The following is a 19,976-nucleotide window of genomic DNA, read 5'->3' on the forward strand; positions in this document are numbered from 1 at the left end:
GACGGAGGGAGGAGCCATGGTGGAGGAAGGGCTGACAACTCCAATGGGCCGACCGATGGCGGCGGAGCAGGGGGTGGAGGAGCCTGAGGCGGAGACGGAGAGCCGATGAGCCAGGGCGACGCCGAGGATCCAGAGGGCCAAGGCGGAGAAGATGGTGCCGGCGACCGAGGCGGAGACGGGTATCCGGAAGGCTGCGTTGGAGCCGGAGCGACAGAGGACTGAGGTGGAGCCGGAGGGAAGGAGTAGCCTGACAGGGACGGAGGGACGAGGCGGAGCCAGAGGAGTGGAGTCCCAATGCGGCAAATGGTCAACGACTGACCAAGGCAGAGCCGGAGGAACGATGGGGCCCGGTGGAGCTTGTGGACTGACGGGCCATGGTGGAGACAAGGGAGCTAGGAGCCATGGTGGAGCCGCTGGGTCGCAGGACCGAGGTTGAGCCTGGGCCTCGGAGGCTGAAGGCGGAGTTGAGGGATCCTCCAGACTCAACTCCAATGGAGGTGGAGATAGGCAGACCAGGCTGATGGGATCCAGTGGAAATGGCGTTGAGCAAAGAAACATGTCTATGAGAGGTGGTGGGAGAGGGAGGTTGGGTGGGATATCTTGCCAATCCGACAGTACAGATGAAGATGGAGTGAAGAGTATTTCCGTATCCAAGTCTATTAATAGTCCCGAGTCCAGTGTGAGCTCACCCTCAGCGGTGGTGCCGTGGGCGGGGCTTTCCATACCCCCCGCGATGTCCACAGCTGTCTCCACCGTCGCTTGTGCTGCCGGCTCTCGCACCTGGTCAGATACTTGGGGCTCAGGCTCCGGGGCGATCATCCGCTCTGTCGCTCCTGATGGCGATGGCTCAATGACCGCGGCAGGCTCTGGTTCTCTGTCTGCGGTGGGCTCGGGCAGCTCCGCACTGTGGGGTGGAAGTTGACTGGGCTCTGGGTTCGGAGTGGGGTTGGTGTCGTCCTCCGCGATGTCCATGGTGAGTCTCGATTGGCAAGACACCAGCACACACTCGATGAAGATGGCGAGGCTCTCTCGAGGACCATCCCCGGACAACTGCGCTCGTGTGGTGGCTTTAAGACCAACTTGATAGAATGTGCAGAGGCAGTTGTCCGGGTAGTGCGTGAGGTTGGTGAGGGCCACAAAGTGTGTAGTGTGGTCTTCGAGAGAGCGATCCCCCTGCTCCGGCAGGAGGACGAGAACGGCCGGGTCATCCATAACAAAAATAAAAACTGACAAAAACCGGAAAATAAACGAGGGGAAACACGTCACTATACGTTTCTTTTTGGGTCGGTTATTCTGTCACGGTCACGGTGTATGGAAACAGGCAGGGATGACGAAGACGACAAGAATTCCAATAAGCACTTTAATATCCACAACAGGTAACATCCAGGCAGGTCAAGAACACATACACACGGGGTAACATTCACACTAACCGACAAACTAGAATACAAGAGACAGTAACTGATATAGGGCAGATAACGAGGGGCAGACAGGTGAGCACAATGAGGTGATTAACTAATAATGAGAACAGGAACAACCAAATAGGGACACAGATGGAGAACCCAAAATCAACAGTCCACAGGGGTGTGACAACTCCCCTTACCATATTGTGATGCCCTGTCCGGCCAGAGCGTAACATAAAACCATTTCTGCATTTGTGATCGGAGAAATGACAAACAACAAGTGCTACTCTACACTGCCCAAAAAACTTGTTTGAATCGTCAGTGGCAAATTCTTTAAATATAAAAAACTTACTTACAGTCTGTGAGTCAGAACAGCCGGCATTGTAGTCTACTCTACCAGGATCAGGAAACAGTCCTCCATAAAATGCGCTGGACACATCTGAATATTTGAGTTAAACTGTTCTGGAACAGTGTTGTAAATACAACTTAACCACTGATTTCTAGTCATGTCCTAGAACAAAGTAGTTTCGCTTTCACAACGAAAAAGCGTCACACACCACGGCCTTGAGTGAGCGGAGGCTGGAGGCCTGGAGTGAGCCGCGGCCTAGAGTATGCGGATTCGACGAAGTAGCATCCGGCGGGCTTGCGGCAACCACATGTGACGACCCCGGACTGGGCTCCGCTTCGTGCACAGTGAAAGCCGATACGGCGATCCACAGCGCGAAGTTGATGTATTTCTTCAGCGACCAGCACGGATCAGCTCCAGGCATGACGAAGCAGATATCGTCCTCTTTTGGAAGGCCAAACAAAGTAGTTTTGCTAGCACAACGAAGCACAGCGCTTTCACGACATGGCGGCGGCGGCAACAACAATACTACAGTGAGAATAAAAGTTACGTCTTCTTTCTTTGCGTGAACATTTGGGCGGCGTTATGCAAATCTTCCCACATCGTGACATAGACATGTGGGGGCATGTTAGACCGAGCCGTTTTAGGTAGGCGTGGTTGACTCTTAACTTTTATAAAGAATATCTCTTTTGATTTGAGACTTAGTCTTTGCAACTTTACAGATTTCTTTATGCACCAAGAGCTTGTAACACTCCAAAGAGAAAGGAAAAATTGAAATCACATCATATGACCCCTTTAAAGGGTTAGTTCACCCAAAAATTACTCACCCTCATGTCGTTCTAAATCCATAAGACCTTCGTTCAGCTTCAGAACACAAATTAAGATATTTTTGATTAATTCTTGATTAACTCTCTGACCCTCCCATAGACAGCAAGGTAATTACCACGATCAACACACAGAAACTTAGCAAGGAGATCAGTAAAATAATCCATGTGACATCAGGGGTTCAACCGGAATTTTATGAAGCTACGAGAATACTTTTTGTTCGCAAAGAAAACAAAAATAACGACTTTATTCAACAATTCGTCTCCTCCGTGCCACGATAGTGCTATTTTGGAGAGTATCCATTGACCATAAGGCACCAGGGTGATGCGGAGGAGACGAATTGTTGAATAAAGTCGTTATTTTTGTTTTCTTTGCATACAAAAAGTATTCTCGTAGCTTCGTAAAATTACGGTTGAACCCCTGATGTCACATGGATTATTTTACTGATCTTCTTGCTACGTTTTTGGACCTTGATCGTGGTAATTACATTGCTGTCTATGTGAGGGTCTGAGAGCTCTGAGAATTCATCAAAAATATCCTAATTTGTGTTCCGAAGATGAACGGAGGTCTTACGGGTTTAGAACGACATGAGGGTGAGTAATTAATGACAGAATTTTCATTTTTGGGTGAACTAACATATTGGGTAATATGCCTAATAATATGTTAATATGTATCTGGCTTTCACTGCTGCATTGGAACAGTAACTATTGTGATAAGCACTACACAAGTAAATTTAACTAAGTAGTCTACCAAAAACGTAGTCAACTGATCAGAATGTTTGAATGAGAAGGTACAAATTCACACAAATCAGCTAAATTACTAAAGCTAAATAGCCAAATTAGCAAAATACTCAAATGTTGAGAGTGTGTGAGAGTGTATAGATGTGCTGCTCCCCAGATGATGAAGCTGGTTGACCATCATGGTCTTTCCAGTTGACTGGAAAATATTTAGTTAAGTAGTTAAGAGGCGTTGTAGGAATATTGGCACACAGGATTTATATAGACTGCTGCTGATAAAAAAACAACAACTCTTTACTATTCACAGGCAGATATTTAGCAGTTACCTCTCCAAATGTTTTGGGGAAAAGGAATCTGCGCATGAAACGACCAGTGAATGGCTAAGTCGTCTGGACCCCGACTTCTTTCTTGGGCACGACCTCCAATGCAGGGTGGCATTTGTGGAAACAATGGGTTCAATACTTCATCATCCATGCACTTGTGATGGATTACATCATCATGATCAATATAAGTGCAATGAGCTAAAACACATTTTCCAGGACAAGTCCCTCTTCAGTGAGTACTTTCAGAGGTTGCTGGCTAATTTATCTACTGGGCATTTGCATTTGCAAGTACTGCTGGCATAGTCTCATTCTGATTGATGTATTCTGATTTAACCATTCAAATCATAGCGCTCTCAGGGACCAAAGAAAATTTCCGACATGAAGAATCCCATGAATTAAACACTGGGCAACAACCAAGCAGTAAAACAAGCACTGAACAGCAGAGGTTAAATGGTGAAAATGTCCAACATGGACAATTGGATGATTCAAGCAATGGGCAACGACCAACCAATGAATCGAGCGTTAAGCAGCAGTGGTTGAGTGGTGAGTTGATGCAGTTTAAGTGCACTTTTCCTTTTTCATTACATTTTTGCTGATGTATTACTAATGTGTTGTCTTTGTTTACACCAGATCAACTGTTTTACATACTGATATACATCTCTGCGTTAATGGTGGTGGTATTGTTTGTGGTCAGTCTGGTTTTGCACAGACTTTGGTAAGTTGTCATTATTGTAATGCATACCAAATTATGTAGATGTTTTGGCAAAACTTTAGTGTAGGGACCAATTCTCATGATTAACTAGTTGCTTATTAGCATGCCTATTATTAACATATTGGCTGTTTATTAGTGCTTATAAAGCACATATTCTGCTTGACCATACTCTACATCCCTAATCCTACCCAATACCTAAACTTAACAACTGCCTTACTTTAACTATCAATAAGCAGCAAATTAGGAGTTTGTTGAGGCAAAAGTCATAGTTAATGGTTTGTTAATAGCGAGAATTGGACCTTAAAATAAAGTGTGACTAATGTTTTAATAATTATTTAATGACTTTTCTTTTAGGAGAATACACCAAGCTGCTGGTAAACCAACTTTTGAGGGCCATCAGTCAAAGTCCCTGATGTTGTCATCTGTTATTATTTAACCTGTTAAGACGCAATGATCGCTGATGGCCTCAGATTATTATTGTTTCACTTTCAAGCATTACACTCATACTTGATCTTTTGCGTATGTCATTTATGTCTCCATGCCAAAATGGGGGGTGCTTGAGAAGGGGTTAAGTGGCAGTGATATTTATGATTCTTTGCACATTGTAGGTATATCTTTCACTGTGAATTTTAAATATCCTTGTAAAATATTTTATATTTTAAATATATTTAATAAATACCATTTTGCTTTCTATCAAGCCACAATTAAGGTTTAAAAGAAGGGATTGCTTTTGCTCTGACTGATGCTCTAATATAGTATTTATATTGGATGGAAAAAAGAAAAAAGTGTGGAAATTGATTTTATTCGTTCATGGTATTGACGGGATTGTGAAAAGTGGAGATAATGATTTGTACATGGATACTGATAGTTGACCAGAACATTCCAAAGGTTGTATTATTATTATCCTTATTATTTCAAAATTGTGGTCATTTGGTATTATTGTCATAAGCTTTTCTACTTGGTAGGTGTCAAAATATGAAGAATTTAAATTTCCTTGATCATGTGACATATAGGCAGCCATTGTTCTGAAGACCTCAGTGCAAAAAGGGAAAATAAATAAATAAATAAATAAAAGCTTGTAATAGGTGAGAAGTAATACTCTTGTGTAATGTGCTAATCTGATTCTGTTTCAGGGCATAAACTAAAAATAAAGTGTTAATGAGCAACATTCAGCGTCTCTGATATCAGTTCTCTCATTTGTCTTTAATACGTTGTGGAAGATGAATAACCAGCATGAGGAAACCCTCTGATAAGAGGACATGCTCTTGTCTTCTTCAGCACATCTGATACTCATCATGGTGCATCAGTCTGTCCCCATTCCTACCGACACTCAACACCTCAATCCAGATGTTTTTAAGTCTAATGATGTGTTTCCCGAACCACAGTGTCAGGACCACACTAAATCATCATTAGGAACTTCACCACTGACATTAACGAGACATTTCACCAAAGTAGTCGTCCTACCCCTCGTGGTTAAACTTTTATCACACAGGGTTTAACAGTGTTGAAAACGAACTTTTTCATGGTTTTTCATGTTTACACCACTCATTTTTCACAAATTGAAGATTTCATATTATTATTTTATTACAACAACACACTGTATATATTTCATTAGGATATTCTTAGCTAACATGTTTAGTTTAAGCCCTATGTATACACTGCATTATTATAATTTTTTTAATTCATTATATTTTTCATATCTGTAGCCATAGTTATAATACATCTTAAAATGTAATCTTACAGTATCTATTCATGGTTATACCTTTTAAGAAAATAATGTGGTATAACATAAAATACAGAAAATGTGTGTCGTTTATGTTTTTTTTTACTCTTTATATATATATATATATATATATTTAGTGCTACCGAATGATTAATCGCGATTAATCGCATCCAAAATAAAAGTTTTTGTTTACATTATATATGTATATTTACTGTGTACATTTATTATGTATAAATAAATACACACACATACAGTATATATTTTGAAAATATTTACATGTTTATACATTTATATATTCATATTCTTATATTTGACATTATATATAAATATATTTAATATATAAACATAACATATTTTTCTTAAATATATATATATGCATGTGTCTGTATTTTTTTTACATGATAAATATACACAGTATACACATATACTATATAAACAAAAACTTTTATTTTGGATGCGATTAATCACGATTAATCATTTGACAGCACTAATATATGTGACCCTGGACCACAAAACCAGTCTTAAGTGTCAATTTTTCGAAATTGAGATTTATAAATTATCTGAAAACTGAATAAATAAGCTTCCCATTGATGTATGGTGAGGATAGGACATTATTTGGCCGAGATACAGCTATTTGAAAATCTGGGATCTGAGGGTACAAGAAATCTAAATATTGAGAAAATCTCCTTTAAAGTTGTCCAAATTAAGTTCTTAGCAATGCATATTACTAATCAAAAATTAAGTTTTGATATATTTATGGTAGGAAATTTACAAAATATCTTCATGGAACATAATCTTTACTTAATATCCTAATGATTTTTGGCATAAAAGAATAATCAATAATTTTGACCCATACAATGTATTTTTGGCTATTGCTACAAATATACCCCAGCGACTTAAGACTGCTTTTGTGCTCCAGGTTCACACACATACACATATATGTGTATAGTATATACGCATACGCGCGCACACACACACACACACACACACACACACATGGTTTGCTATCCTTGTGGGGACTCTCCATAGGCGTAATGTTTTTTCTACTGTACAGACCGTATATTCTATTGCCCTACACCAACCCTACCCCTAAACCTACCCCTCACAGGAAACTGTGTGCATTTTAAAATTTTCAGAAAACCTAATTCTGTGTGATTTATTAGCTTGTTTACCCGTGGGGACCTCAATTTAGGTCCCCACCATGACATGAGTCCCCATGAGTCTGTGTATTCAGGTTTAAGTCCCCACCAGAATAGAAAAACAGGTACACACACACACACACATACTAAATGGACAGATGGATTCCTGCACACCTCTTAATTGCTGAATTCAGGGGCCTTATTTATAAAATGCATGTACACACTAAAGTGTCACATCAGTTTCTAAGTAGGCGTTTCAATCAGACCCTCTCATCCCGGCTAGATATTCCACGGCCCACAGTAAAGTGTAAACCTTCTGTTGGCTCGGAGCAAAAGGGATAGCCTTCGTTGTCCTTGTGCATCGATGAGTCTTGGCTGCCGAAACCCTGTCGCCGGTTTGTGGTTTTTCCCTCCTCAGACAACTGTTGGTAAATTCTCCCCACTGCTGGCCGGGAGAAACCCACAAGCCTTGCATCTTCAGACATACTTTGACCAGTTGCCTTGCCATAGCAATTTGACCATTGTCAAAGTCGCTCAGATCTTTATTCCTGCTCGTTTCTCCTGCATCCAACACACTGATTACGAGAACTGATTGTTTGCTTACCGTCTAATCTTCCCAGATATTAATATGTGGCCTTGTTAGGAGATGGTCAACAATATTCGCTTCACCTGTGACCGGTCACAGTGTTTTGGCTCATCAGTGCATATTTATGCTTCAAGTAAAACTAAACAGCCCTGCAGGGGTTAATAAGTGAAGTTATTAACGTAATTTCGGGAGGAGTACGCCCATCTAATCTTCCAATTAATATACAAGTATAAAAACAGTCTCTTACCACTTCTGTTCTTTCGGCATCCCTCCTCCTCCCCAACTCCCCCTTTTTATGCATATTTATTTATTTATCTTTCTGTCTATGGGGGGCTATCGGAGCTCGAGTAGAATAGTCTCTCTGAGCCCTCCATTGCAGACATCAAGCCAAATCTGTTTACCACGAATGCTAAGATTATATGGGCACACAAACTCATGAATGTAGCCTTGGTTTTGATTGTAAATGCTTGAAATACACAGCCACAGAGGGGAAGAAATTGAGAGAGAAAAAGAGGACAGGTGTAAAACACAAAAAGACAAGGAGAACAATGGAATAGGGCAGAAAATAAATGAAATTTACACATCATTTTGCTATGTCAATGTAATGTTGGGTTTTCTATGATAGGCTTGGCCTTGCCTTCACTTGTTAAATCACCTGGGGATCAAGGTCATGGCAGTGTGCTGTAATAAACAGCTGCGTCCATCTGTTTTCTTTCGCTTGAGAGTGAAAAGGCCTGAATATCTATTACCTTCGCAAATACAGGTAATACAGGCAAACAGAGTGCTGCTTTAACACTCTCCCAAAACAATTAGAGCACTTGGAGAGAAGGGTAAATAAACCAGACCACGAGAGATAAAGTGAAATGTGTTTACGCACAGCACATCCCACCTATATTTAAACTAGATCAAAAGAAATATAAAGACGCACACTAGAAGCTATCAGTGCCAAACGTAGCTTGAAGCATGAATGCTTTTAAAAAATTCACAAAATTCCAAAAAGTGTTTTTATTGATCTTACTACATATAAACTGAAAACCTTTAATAACCAGAAATGATAGCTTCCAAACATGTCCAGTATATAGGCAACTACATGAAGTGTATTGGTAAAGATATGTGATGTTAGTACAAAGACAGGAATAAGCGATTTAGTGCAAAGACACTAAGGTACAGCAATAAGAATAATCTTCTTAGATTTTACATCAAACATTGTTAATGCATAAATGATTTGACCCCTACATATATATATAGATTTTTATCTTTATATACAAAGCAATATAAATGCCTTATTCTGCATATTTTAGATCCCTCAATCCTACCCCTTACAATTAATAAGCAGCAATTAGGACTTTGTTAGGAGGCAAAAGTTGTAGTTAATAGTTAGTTAATAGTGAAAATTTGACCTTAAAATAAAGTGTGTCCACATATGCACAGACTATATTAATGTGACTTAAAACAGCATGCATTCAATCAGGCTACATTACTTGGTGAAAGGATTCTTTATTTCAGTTATTCATTTTAACAAATGTTTGTACTGAATACTTGCGTCTTGTAGATTTATTGTTAATACTGTTGAAATGACAGTTTATGATAGGAAAGATAATAAGCACATAGTGCTCTGAACCTGCTGTGAACTCTGCCACTGCGCTCTCTGCAGTCTGATCGTAACTATTTTAAGCAGGATATATGAATCAGTGAGGGGAAAAAAATACTCTCATAGATAGGGGGGTCATCAGCCTCATGTCAAGTCACATTTTCTATTTTTAGTGTTTTCTGTTTGACAGAAATTACAAAAGGCATGGGCTCATTTCTTTGGCGTAAAATGCACATGTTTCCTGTTATAGGCACAATATAGTATATTTTAGATATTATTAATTAAATACTGCATCAGCAGCTCTTAAAATGGCAATCAAAGTAAAAGCATTTAGCAGAGTCCAAAAGTCTGAAAGCAGGTTTACAGCGCATGAATGTGGTTTTAGACTTTTGGATCACATTGTATGTATTTTCACTTAGAATGAAGAGGCTGGATGTTTTTAGTAGCTTGGCTGACCTTGGAGTTAGTTGTTCGATTTAAGGCTTGGCAGATGAATTCTCCCGCTTCCATCACTTTCAACATGTCCACCCCCTGCATCACAAACACAAACACCACCAACAGTTACCAGTCACAACAGACACCAGGGGGCGCAGTAGCAAAAGAAACTGGAAGCCTGAGATGTTATCTGTGTGAGGATTAAGAAGAGGAGGCAGTTAAAGGGTGTGGATTAAAAAAACAAGTGTGAGAAACTGTAGAACATAATTACTGCAAACGTGCTGCCACCAGAATATCAGGTATATCAGGACTGGTATGCACATTTTTACCCAAATAATACCCTCCAGACACCCTCTCACACACCCATGTAAATGTTGTGTACTGTATATACTATGACAAAAACAGTTTTCCACATTTTATTCAACAACGGGAAAGACTGGGAGTGTAGTCAAAGTGTGTGCATAAACATATACACTGGCCTCAGAAAGTATTTGGATGCAAAAGTCAAACATAAAAATGTGTGCATGTCTTAGCATGATGTAACAAAATAACTGAGAAAGTGGCATTTATTTTAAACACATTTTTTGTCCAAAATGTTTCACAAAGAGATAGCCAGAATTGAAATGATACAGTAGGCGTACTGCCCAAAAATGAAGACAGAAAGTATTAAGATGCATTCAGATTGTAGAAATGTTATTAGCATGCTGAATTCCCATGTGAGGGGATCTGCACTCTGAAACAGATCTGTGAAAATAGGGAACAATGTACTGTATTAATACAAGATTTCTTTGCATTTATTTTTTAAAGGTGTTTTCATCTGTCTTTTTCATTTTTGCACTGCGTTGTGTTTTAGAATGAATGGACACGTCTATAAAATTAATGGTTAATGTCCTGGCAGAAAATGACCAGTACATTTTTTAACAGTGTGACCCAAAAAAAAAAAAAAAAATCATATATCCACAAAAAATGACCACTGCAAAAAAAAAAAAAGTTCTGAGAACACTTTGTGCAGCATTTAACTGCAGATGCCATTTGATTTTCTGCATCTAATGGCATTCAGACATTTTTCGAGTAACTTAAGTGCCCAAAAGTGTCATTGCTTATTAATGTGACATTCTCAGTGATTAATTTAGAAAACCGAGACTTACGGTTTCAATTCCAAGGCCATGTAGCATATATAAAACATCCTCAGTAGAAACATTGCCAGACGCTCCCTTGGCATACGGGCATCCTCCGAGGCCTGCAACCGAGGAGTCGACCACAGAAACCCCCATCTGCCAAACACAAATGAAAAAGGCCGGTTAGAACCAACCTACGACACCTAGGGGGTGTTAAACCCTTAGAACAATGGCGTTCATTATCCCAAGGTATTCACATGTTACTCTTTTTCCAGAAGACTGGCATAGACGGAACATCTGGTACGCTATGGAGCATCTCTACCTTCGGTTGGACTTGCATTTGAAGTCCCATTTAACCAGGCTTTATTTGAAGCCGGATATGATGCTACAGCAATTCTACTCTGGATATTAATTACATATTAAGGAAAACATGAGGGTAAATCAGGAGATTTATTTTAATGTATTAAATGTGTTCTTTCAAGGTTTCATGTGAGCAAGGGATAACGCAAAATGGGAAATAACAATCGTAATGACCTCTAGTGGGACTGCACTCCCTTTTGCAAAACCAGATTTCCTAATGTGAAAGATACTTGGTTTTGGCAAACAGTAGAACCGTTTGAACCCAAGGCGACATAATAATTCAATGTTAATCACGCAGAGGCACTATGGTTTAACCTTGAGTACAATGCCTCAGTCTTCAGTGGTCCTGAATAAATACAGCTCACATATGAAAAAATAATCACCTGTAAATGCGCCTACTGTCTCTATGAGCTCGCACAGCGGCAGGTTGGATTGCACAATGTTCATAATAAGAGTAATTGTAGATTTTTTTAAGAGGGTGTGGAAAAAAGGCATTTTTTACAGTGGACCACACGTGTCTGGCCTCCATATGAGAATTAATGACGCGTTTTGGGCCAGTCTTGCATGTCTGCGCTTTTGTTGGAGCGCTAAACCAAGCACCCAGAAGATGTTGCTTAGCAAAGGATTAGACGTAGGCCTGTTACCAAACTCGAATGGACTTCAACAAACTCTGTCAAGCTGCTGATATGATTCGCTGAGTTTATGAAAGATGAGTTACAATACATTAAAATAAATCTCCTGATTTACCCTCATGTTTTCCTTAATATGTGATTAATATGGCAGGTTGGATTGCACAATGTTCATAATAAGAGTAATTGTAGATTTTTTTAAGAGGGTGTGGAAAAAGGCATTTTTTACAGTGGACCACACGTGTCTGGCCTCCATATGAGAATTAATGACGCGTTTTGGGCCAGTCTTGCATGTCTGCGCTTTTGTTGGAGCGCTAAACCAAGCACCCAGAAGATGTTGCTTAGCAAAGGATTAGACGTAGGCCTGTTACCAAACTCGAATGGACTTCAACAAACTCTGTCAAGCTGCTGATATGATTCGCTGAGTTTATGAAAGATGAGTTACAATACATAGAGATGTTCTCCTTGAAAGAACCAAACTCAGGACCTAAAAGTAGGCTCAAATCGCATTGGGGTTCACTTTGAGCTGTGACAGGGACTCCATTGTCTATTTACTCTTTCAGTGTTGTTGTTTTTATTATTATTATTATTAGTAGTAGTAGAAGTATATTTGAGCACAGTTAGTGTTATGTTACATTACAAGACTAAGGCAATGGCAAACTAACAACTTTTGAATGCTGCACTTTTTCTAGTCAAGAAAAAGTGTTGTGATATTTCTACGATAACAGGCATATTTAAATTTTAAACTGTTTCAATTATTTGGAATTATTTGCAATAATGTGAATGTGGAAATAACAACACTGGCTCTTTGGAAAAACATGCCTCAACCAAAAACGTACAGTTTTACTGTGTCACTCACCATATTATTTAAATTAATATTAATTACATTATTTAATTTGCAAACTGTTACAATAACCAGCATATTAAACATTGACACATTCATCTATTTCAGAGAAAACTAAATGTGCTATTAGTGCCACTCACTGGGCATTACACTTTAAAAATGTCTCAAAATAAATTTAAAAAAAAAAATAGCGTAATATCATTTTGCAGAAATGTTGCCACAGGCATGCTTTTTCATTGAGCCTGGGCTTGGAAATAAAGTTAACCTGGATCACTTTGTGTTTACAATGCATGCTTTAAATTAACCAAAATGCGGACCCACAGTGAACAGTTCACACAATATGACAAACAACTCTTTGAGTTCAAAGAGCAATTTACAAAAATACAATAAAAAATAACCACCCCCCAAATAAAAGCTATCATATGGCTTCAGAGGATTTATAATATACTGCAGAAGTCATATGGATATTCTAGGACATGGCTAGGACATTCTTCAAATATTCACCCTTTGTGTTCCAAGTAAGAAAAAAAATGGGTTTGAAACAACGTGAGGGTGTGTAAATGACAGAATCTACATTTTGGGCTGAATTACCACTTTAAATCAGTAGACAGCATATTCCCTGCAGGAGTTCTAACTTACTAGCAATTGGCAGGTGTGGAAAATAAGCGAGTGATGTATATCGAAGAGTCTCTGGTCTCATATGCCGTCTGGCTACCCAGAAGAACTTCTGAAACCTACAAATTAGAAAGCCAAGCATCTATCTGCCGTCCTCTCTCTCTCTCTCTCTCTCTCTCTCTCTCTCTTTCGCTCGCTCTCTGTCTCTCTTTAGAAGCATTGCAGATTAAGGTATTACAATGTTTTCCATATGTCGTCTTGACTGTCATGAGAATATTAAAGACGTTTTCCAGCTTCCCAGGCAAAGCCAGATGTCAGGAGGGGGGAAATGGGGATGGAATCCAACAGAGCGGTGAAATTAACGCTCCTATCCTGCTTTTGACCTCGATATAGCATCAGTGAATATCAATAAGAAGTTGCATTCTGGACATGCAGACCTTTGGGGCATGGCAAACTAACTAAAAAAATAAAAGCTGCTTTCCTTTGCTGAACAATGCCCCCTAATTGCTAGCTTTTCTCAGCAACAAGGCCCTGTTTCATAGCTGGGCCGTCTGAGTTGCTTGTAATTGTTGTTTTTGTTGGCGAGAGGAAAGGGACCCATGCCGATTTGCACTGTACTGCAGATTTCCAGACATGGGCTTTTGACTTTTTGCGTCAGGGCAAGATATTCTGCAAGGCAGACGCTTTGTTGTGTACATTTGGAGTGGTAATTTGCTACGTCGCCAGCTCTTTCTGCGTCCACCCGCTGTGAGAAGGCAGAGGGCCTGAAGCCGACCAAAGTGTACAGGGACTCGCTCCAGATTAGCTGACTCTGAATACTGTGCAAGGACATGATGTTCAGCAAACAGTGCTCAGGAACTCCTAATTGAAGCCGTCCAATTAGTTTAGCTTGGCTTGAAAACCAGATGTGGTGTTAAAATCACAGATCACGTTGTGGGCCCGAGAGCCTTCGTGTTGGAGCCCTGCAAAGACCTGCCTAAGGCTGTGGCGTAGTTGCAGGCGTGGGCGGAAAGCTCCTCGTCAACTGAAGAGACGAGGAATTCTGGAGGAAGCTAGAATTTGACATGAACAATGACCACCTCAGCTGACGTCTAAAGGCACAATGCAGAACGGTCTGTTTTCTGTGAAACGGAGATAACTTTTCCACAAGAGATTACGTTTGTGGGAAACCCAGCGTGCTGACAGCTTTCCAATTTGGGAACAGAGCTTCCACGCAATAAATACGTAAAGCTGTCTCTACGAAAGCAAGACGCAGCTTTTCCTTGGTAACAGATTTCTGAGTGATCTGTTGAAAGACAAAATAGAAAATAAATGACATTTTAAAGATGGAAATTATATTTCATAGGGCCCTACAACATGAATGCCCTCTATGGTTCGGGATCACGGTCTCAATGCCAAGGTAAAGAGCGTACCACCTGAATATATGTGACTCATGTAAACACCTCTATCGAGCGGATGTGTTGGCATGGGTGTGCATGACAATAGTTCCTTTGTATGACATGCTAGTGCATGAGGGTAAACTTGCATGTATGCACATAATGTAGGTGAGCCCCATTCAGTCCGTTGGGATTGAACAACATGCATTTACATTCAGGAGACAAATTCAAATAACAGTAAGTTTAAAACCCACTACTATGTCTATAAAACTCAACTTTCTGAAGCTGTCTGTATTCAGAGTGTAGTTAAGTTAATTTTCTTTATATACTGTAGGGCTTTCCACTATGCACATTCCTTCAAAGCAGCTTTACAGAAAAAAATATATATTGCTGTAATAATGTTGTAAAGGTTTCCTAAACACCTTTCAAATTTCCTCATTTTGTTTTGAATTGTCCATAGAAATGTGGTCCCTAACTGACCAGCGCATGTTTGGCCTGACATGACCTTGCACTAGGGAGAGCTGACCTGCCCTCAGGCCTCGGGGGAAAGAACCAACACTTCAAATTCTAGCAAACGACCTCTTCACCGACCTCTCGCTATGGGGCACAAGCTCCACAAGCTTTTAGGAAAGTTTGTTTACATTGTGAATTAGTTTTTATGATATTCGGAGTTCTTCCAAATTCTCAAATACTTCCAAATACTTATTTAAAAATTAAAATTTTTGTTGTTGTTTTCCATTACAGTCAATGGCAATCCTCAGTAGATTCTCATTGAATCTTACTGTTTTACATTAAGAAAATAATTTTTTATTAAATGCATTTTTCTTAAATTTTATGTTTTACAATTATATTTACATTTTTTTAGCATAAAACACATTTAATACAACAAATATAATTAGTTCAGTTCTAGTTTAAATAAAACATTACATTTTTGCATTACAATTGTCACAACACACACATGAGGATAACAGGAACTAAGCAGCGAGGAGACGAGTAATATATACGAAAACAGTCTTTAATCCAGGGAACACAGGGTACATCAACACTGGAGACAGCAGGAAACACATCCACGTAACGAGTAGACCAGACAAAAGGGAAACTGAACAGGCAGGAACTTAAATACAAGGGTAATTAATAGAACACAGCTGAACTACCTTCTTAACTGGGGATCCGGAGCCCTTCCTGGGCTTAACTGCGGCTCCGGAGCCCTCCCTGGGCTTAACTGGGGAACAGGAGCCCTCCCTGGGCTATACTTGGGAACAGGAGCCCTCCGTGGGCTATACTCGGGAGCAGAAGCCCTCACTGGAGCGAGCTCCGGGGCTGGAGCCAACACTGGAGCGAGCTCCGGGGCGGCCGGCGGGCTTGGGGGAGCCACGGCCACTGGGCTCAACTTCGGAGCGGCCAGCAGGCTTGACTTCTGAGTGCCCGGCAGGCTTGTCTTCCGTGCAACCGGTAGGCGGGAGTGAGCCACGGCCGGCGAACTTGACTTCTGAGCGGTTGGCGGGCTTGTCTTCAGCGCAGCCGGCAAACTTGACAGTGGGGCGGTCCTCATACGAAGAAAACGGAAAACAAAAGATGACTAAAAACGGAAAATAAACCACGGGAGAAGGGGCGCCGCTTACTGTCTTGGTCTGGACTTCTGTCACGACACACACACATGAGGATAACAGGAACTAAGGAGCGAGGAGACGAGAAATATACGAAAACAGTCTTTAATCCATGGAACACATGGTACATCAACACTGGAGACATCAACGCCGTGTCATATCCACGTAACGAGTAGACCAGACAAAAGGGAAACTGAACAGGCAGGAACTTAAATACAAGGGTAATTAATAGAACATAGCTGAACAGAATCATAATTAAACTAAAGAAAGACAGAAAAACAGAAAGGCACACGAGGAGCAAAACACTCACAAAACATGGACCAGAGTCTGACAACAATATAATTTCTCAAATTCTTCTTTAAATTGTTAGTTGTGCAGTCCAGAGATCCGACATCATAGGATAACCTGATTCATCAGTGTGGACAGCAGATAAAATTGCAGCTAATACTTACTAAAAATTTTATCCCAACTTTATATATATTACATAAATTGTTTATTATTATTATTATTATTACTATTATTATTATTTGAAATGATGATAATTTTTGTCCATAAGTGGACAAATATACTACATGAAACTGCACCTGTCACAAAAACATTGTGTCAAGACATATCATGATGTTATTTCTCATATTTTTTGTTTTTAGTTGTCTGGGAAAAAATCCCTTTAGGATTCATAGTACTGATGGAATTTTCTGATGGAAATTTTTTCAACGAGGATAAAGTTAGAGGACACACAAGTTGCAACAGATGTTTTTTTTTCTTTTTTCAAGGAGCTACATTTATTACATGTTTCAAGTATGTTTCTACTTTAATTATTTCTTATATTGCTACCAGCCAGTTGGCGAGTAAGTTTTTTTACATGCATTTGACATTCGGCGAGTGTTAATTTTGGACCTTACTACTAGATGTTGTTCCCGGAATGACTGTGTGAAGAACTGGTCCGTTTTCCAATCTGTGGTATTATGCTTCATTTACTCCAGTCTAGATGACAAAAGACTGGCTTTCACTCTGGTGTGTGTCTACAGTTCCCTTGTTGAGATATTTTTGGAGGACATCAAATAAATCATTCTAACATGGAAGAGGGCTGAACCATCCTTTCGGTGATTAAGCGTCATGATCTCTTTCATATTGCGATCAAAGGAGGGGGAAAGTATTTTTGTGATACGTTTGTTTCCCAGCCACAACCACAGGACCGCTGAGACAGCTCGAAGTCTGTGTGCTGACCTTCCACACTTCAGATCATGACTGCATAAACACAGGTCACTGCTTTACGCTCGGGTCAGCCACTTCCTGAGAGAACAGGCACCCTACCAGTTCAGATATATGTACGTCTCCCCAGGAGTCAAAACTGCGAAGAGTTCGTCAAACCCTCCCCCATGTTTTCACGCATGTTTTCTCAGTAATGAGAGCTGTGCTAATCACTCATCAAAGTCTATTACAAAGATCTCCTAGTGACACTGAGCCACATAAAACCCATGTAAACAGCACTGAATTTCATTATATATCGGGATGAACTAGAGGGAAATCGTATTGAGTTCCCTGTTATTTTTTCATTATAATATCAACTTTGTCTCTGGTGTTTCTCATGAAATAGACAACTGAGACAATTTTTAGACATCAAAGAAGAATTTGATGGGAAATGTTTTTGTCCAAAATGAAAAAGAGGAAACACGGGGGTCTTTTTATCAGAAAAAATCTGAGAACAAAAACAAAAACACACACACACACACACACACACACGTAAGACGATTATTTATGTATTGTGCTTTAGTGTAGTAGAAGGATATATCAATTTGGGATTTACAAACTTCTGTAAAGATTCCAATAATTCAGTGAGATTTTTGTTTGAACAAGGAGTCCTGGAACAGCAGGTCCGGCCCACACAGAGATTTGATCTCACCATCATCAATTCAGAGACAGAAGCAATAGAACTGTGGCAACATTTCCAAGATACTTGAAACAAGTCCAAGACAACTGGCATATGAACCAGCGCAACAACTGAGTGCACCGTTAACATAAAATCTCAGAAAATACAATAATGACTGAACCCTAATCATTTTCACGGATGGTATGTTCCAGTGCCTAATGATTTATTTCAATTTAGGACCACCTCTTTCCTCATAAATTACAGATTTCCCAAGGTTTGGACTTGATTTACGATAGGAATAGATATATCATGGCACGCCGTGTCAGGAAGGAACACTAGTTCTGGCTTCCACCATCAGTGAAACTGTCAGACAGGAGCGAGAACGACACAAATCTGCCTATCCGGAGCAGTCTGGGCTCACAAGATCTATCCACAACACAAGGACTTCACCGCAGTTCATATCACGGGTTTTCTTGAAACCCAACAAATAACCAGACCAAACCTATTTGAGCTACTATCTGAGGGAGTTCCTTTTCCCCCCTCAATAAGTCCCTGAGAAAAGCCATACAAAGAGCCTATAATGTCTTTATCCTGAACAAAAGCCGGGGTGACTCTGAGCTGACAGGGTGAGCCGAATTCATTTCTGGCTCAGCTGGTGGCGGAGACGACTGGCGAACCCTAATGAAAAACTATGATAAAATCTTTCATTTCCACCAAGTTTTGCTAGAGGGTCAGTGGAGGAGGACAAATGATGAACAGTTATTATTTTCAGTGCTCTTGGGGTGTCTGTGATATATCGGTTCAATGCTGATTCCCCGTCCGGAATTTGAAGCTGTTTCTGTCTCCTCTCTTTTGTTGTCAAAAATACTTAATGTTGATGTTACAATGGTTGCTGCGGCCTACACGACTGTACCCTAGCTGGAACATTGAACAAGTCTGAATTTCCCTTTGCAACTACCAGTAATTATTTCTTAAAAAACTAAAAACTAAAACAAAACGACAGTTATTATTTTCAGTGCTCTTGGGGTGTCTGTGATATATCGGTTCAATGCTGATTCCCCGTCCGGAATTTGAAGCTATTTCTGTCTCCTCTCTTTTGTTGTCAAAAATACTTAATGTTGATGTTACAATGGTTGCTGCGGCCTACACGACTGTACCCTAGCTGGAACATTGAACAAGTCTGAATTTCCCTTTGCAACTACCAGTAATTATTTCTTAAAAAACTAAAAACTAAAACAAAACATAAAGGTTTGGCAAATAAGGCCCTAAAGACCAGTAAGAAAAGGTTGTAGATTCCTAGACAAAGATTACCTATTCATAAACAAAATTATCTTGTTAATGGCAGTTCTTGGGTATTCTTTCTAGTCCTTGACTACCCTTAATTTGTACAATAATCCAAGGCAATAATAAATAAATATGGCAATGATAAATAATAAGAAATATTAATATTTTGCAATTCTACGAGTGGTGCAGAAATTACACATTTTACTCCCAGTTTGTAAGTTGCATTTAGTGTATATTTATCAATTCTAGTTCAATGCTACCTTTGTTCTCTATAGTATATCATTAGATAGCAATATATTCATAAAGATATTGGCCCTTTATAGCTTAAATATAATTTGTTTGTTTGGGGTAGCTAATTACTTCTTCTTCTTCCTCTTCAAAAAAAATTATATATATATATATATATATATATATATATATATATATATATATATATATATTTTCTATTTTTTATAT

The 19,976-nt window shown here is 39.7% G+C and overlaps 2 protein-coding genes across 2 annotated transcripts in view; one reads left to right on the forward strand and one right to left on the reverse strand.

The window, feature by feature from the left end:
* LOC107565062 (GDNF family receptor alpha-like) overlaps positions 1–4,905 on the forward strand; it is a 10,241-nt gene extending 5,336 nt beyond the window's left edge. Inside the window, exons 3-6 of the mRNA XM_016250244.1 lie at positions 3,616–3,863; positions 3,980–4,174; positions 4,262–4,346; positions 4,698–4,905. Coding sequence (XP_016105730.1) covers positions 3,616–3,863; positions 3,980–4,174; positions 4,262–4,346; positions 4,698–4,779 — 610 coding nt within the window. The 3' untranslated portion in view covers positions 4,780–4,905. The remainder of the gene's footprint in view (positions 1–3,615; positions 3,864–3,979; positions 4,175–4,261; positions 4,347–4,697) is intronic.
* Positions 4,906–9,171: 4,266 nt separating this feature from the next.
* The window catches only part of LOC107565056 (3-hydroxymethyl-3-methylglutaryl-CoA lyase, cytoplasmic-like), a 17,898-nt gene continuing 7,093 nt past the window's right edge, over positions 9,172–19,976 (reverse strand). Inside the window, exons 6-7 of the mRNA XM_016250239.1 lie at positions 10,966–11,091; positions 9,172–9,913 (exon numbers count right to left, since the gene is read on the reverse strand). Of these exons, the coding sequence (XP_016105725.1) occupies positions 9,794–9,913; positions 10,966–11,091 (246 nt within the window). The 3' untranslated portion in view covers positions 9,172–9,793. The remainder of the gene's footprint in view (positions 9,914–10,965; positions 11,092–19,976) is intronic.

The sequence above is a fragment of the Sinocyclocheilus grahami genome, unplaced genomic scaffold (genome assembly GCF_001515645.1).
Source record: "Sinocyclocheilus grahami isolate Dianchi unplaced genomic scaffold, SAMN03320097.WGS_v1.1 scaffold978.1, whole genome shotgun sequence".
In the NCBI taxonomy this organism is placed as follows: domain Eukaryota; kingdom Metazoa; phylum Chordata; class Actinopteri; order Cypriniformes; family Cyprinidae; genus Sinocyclocheilus; species Sinocyclocheilus grahami.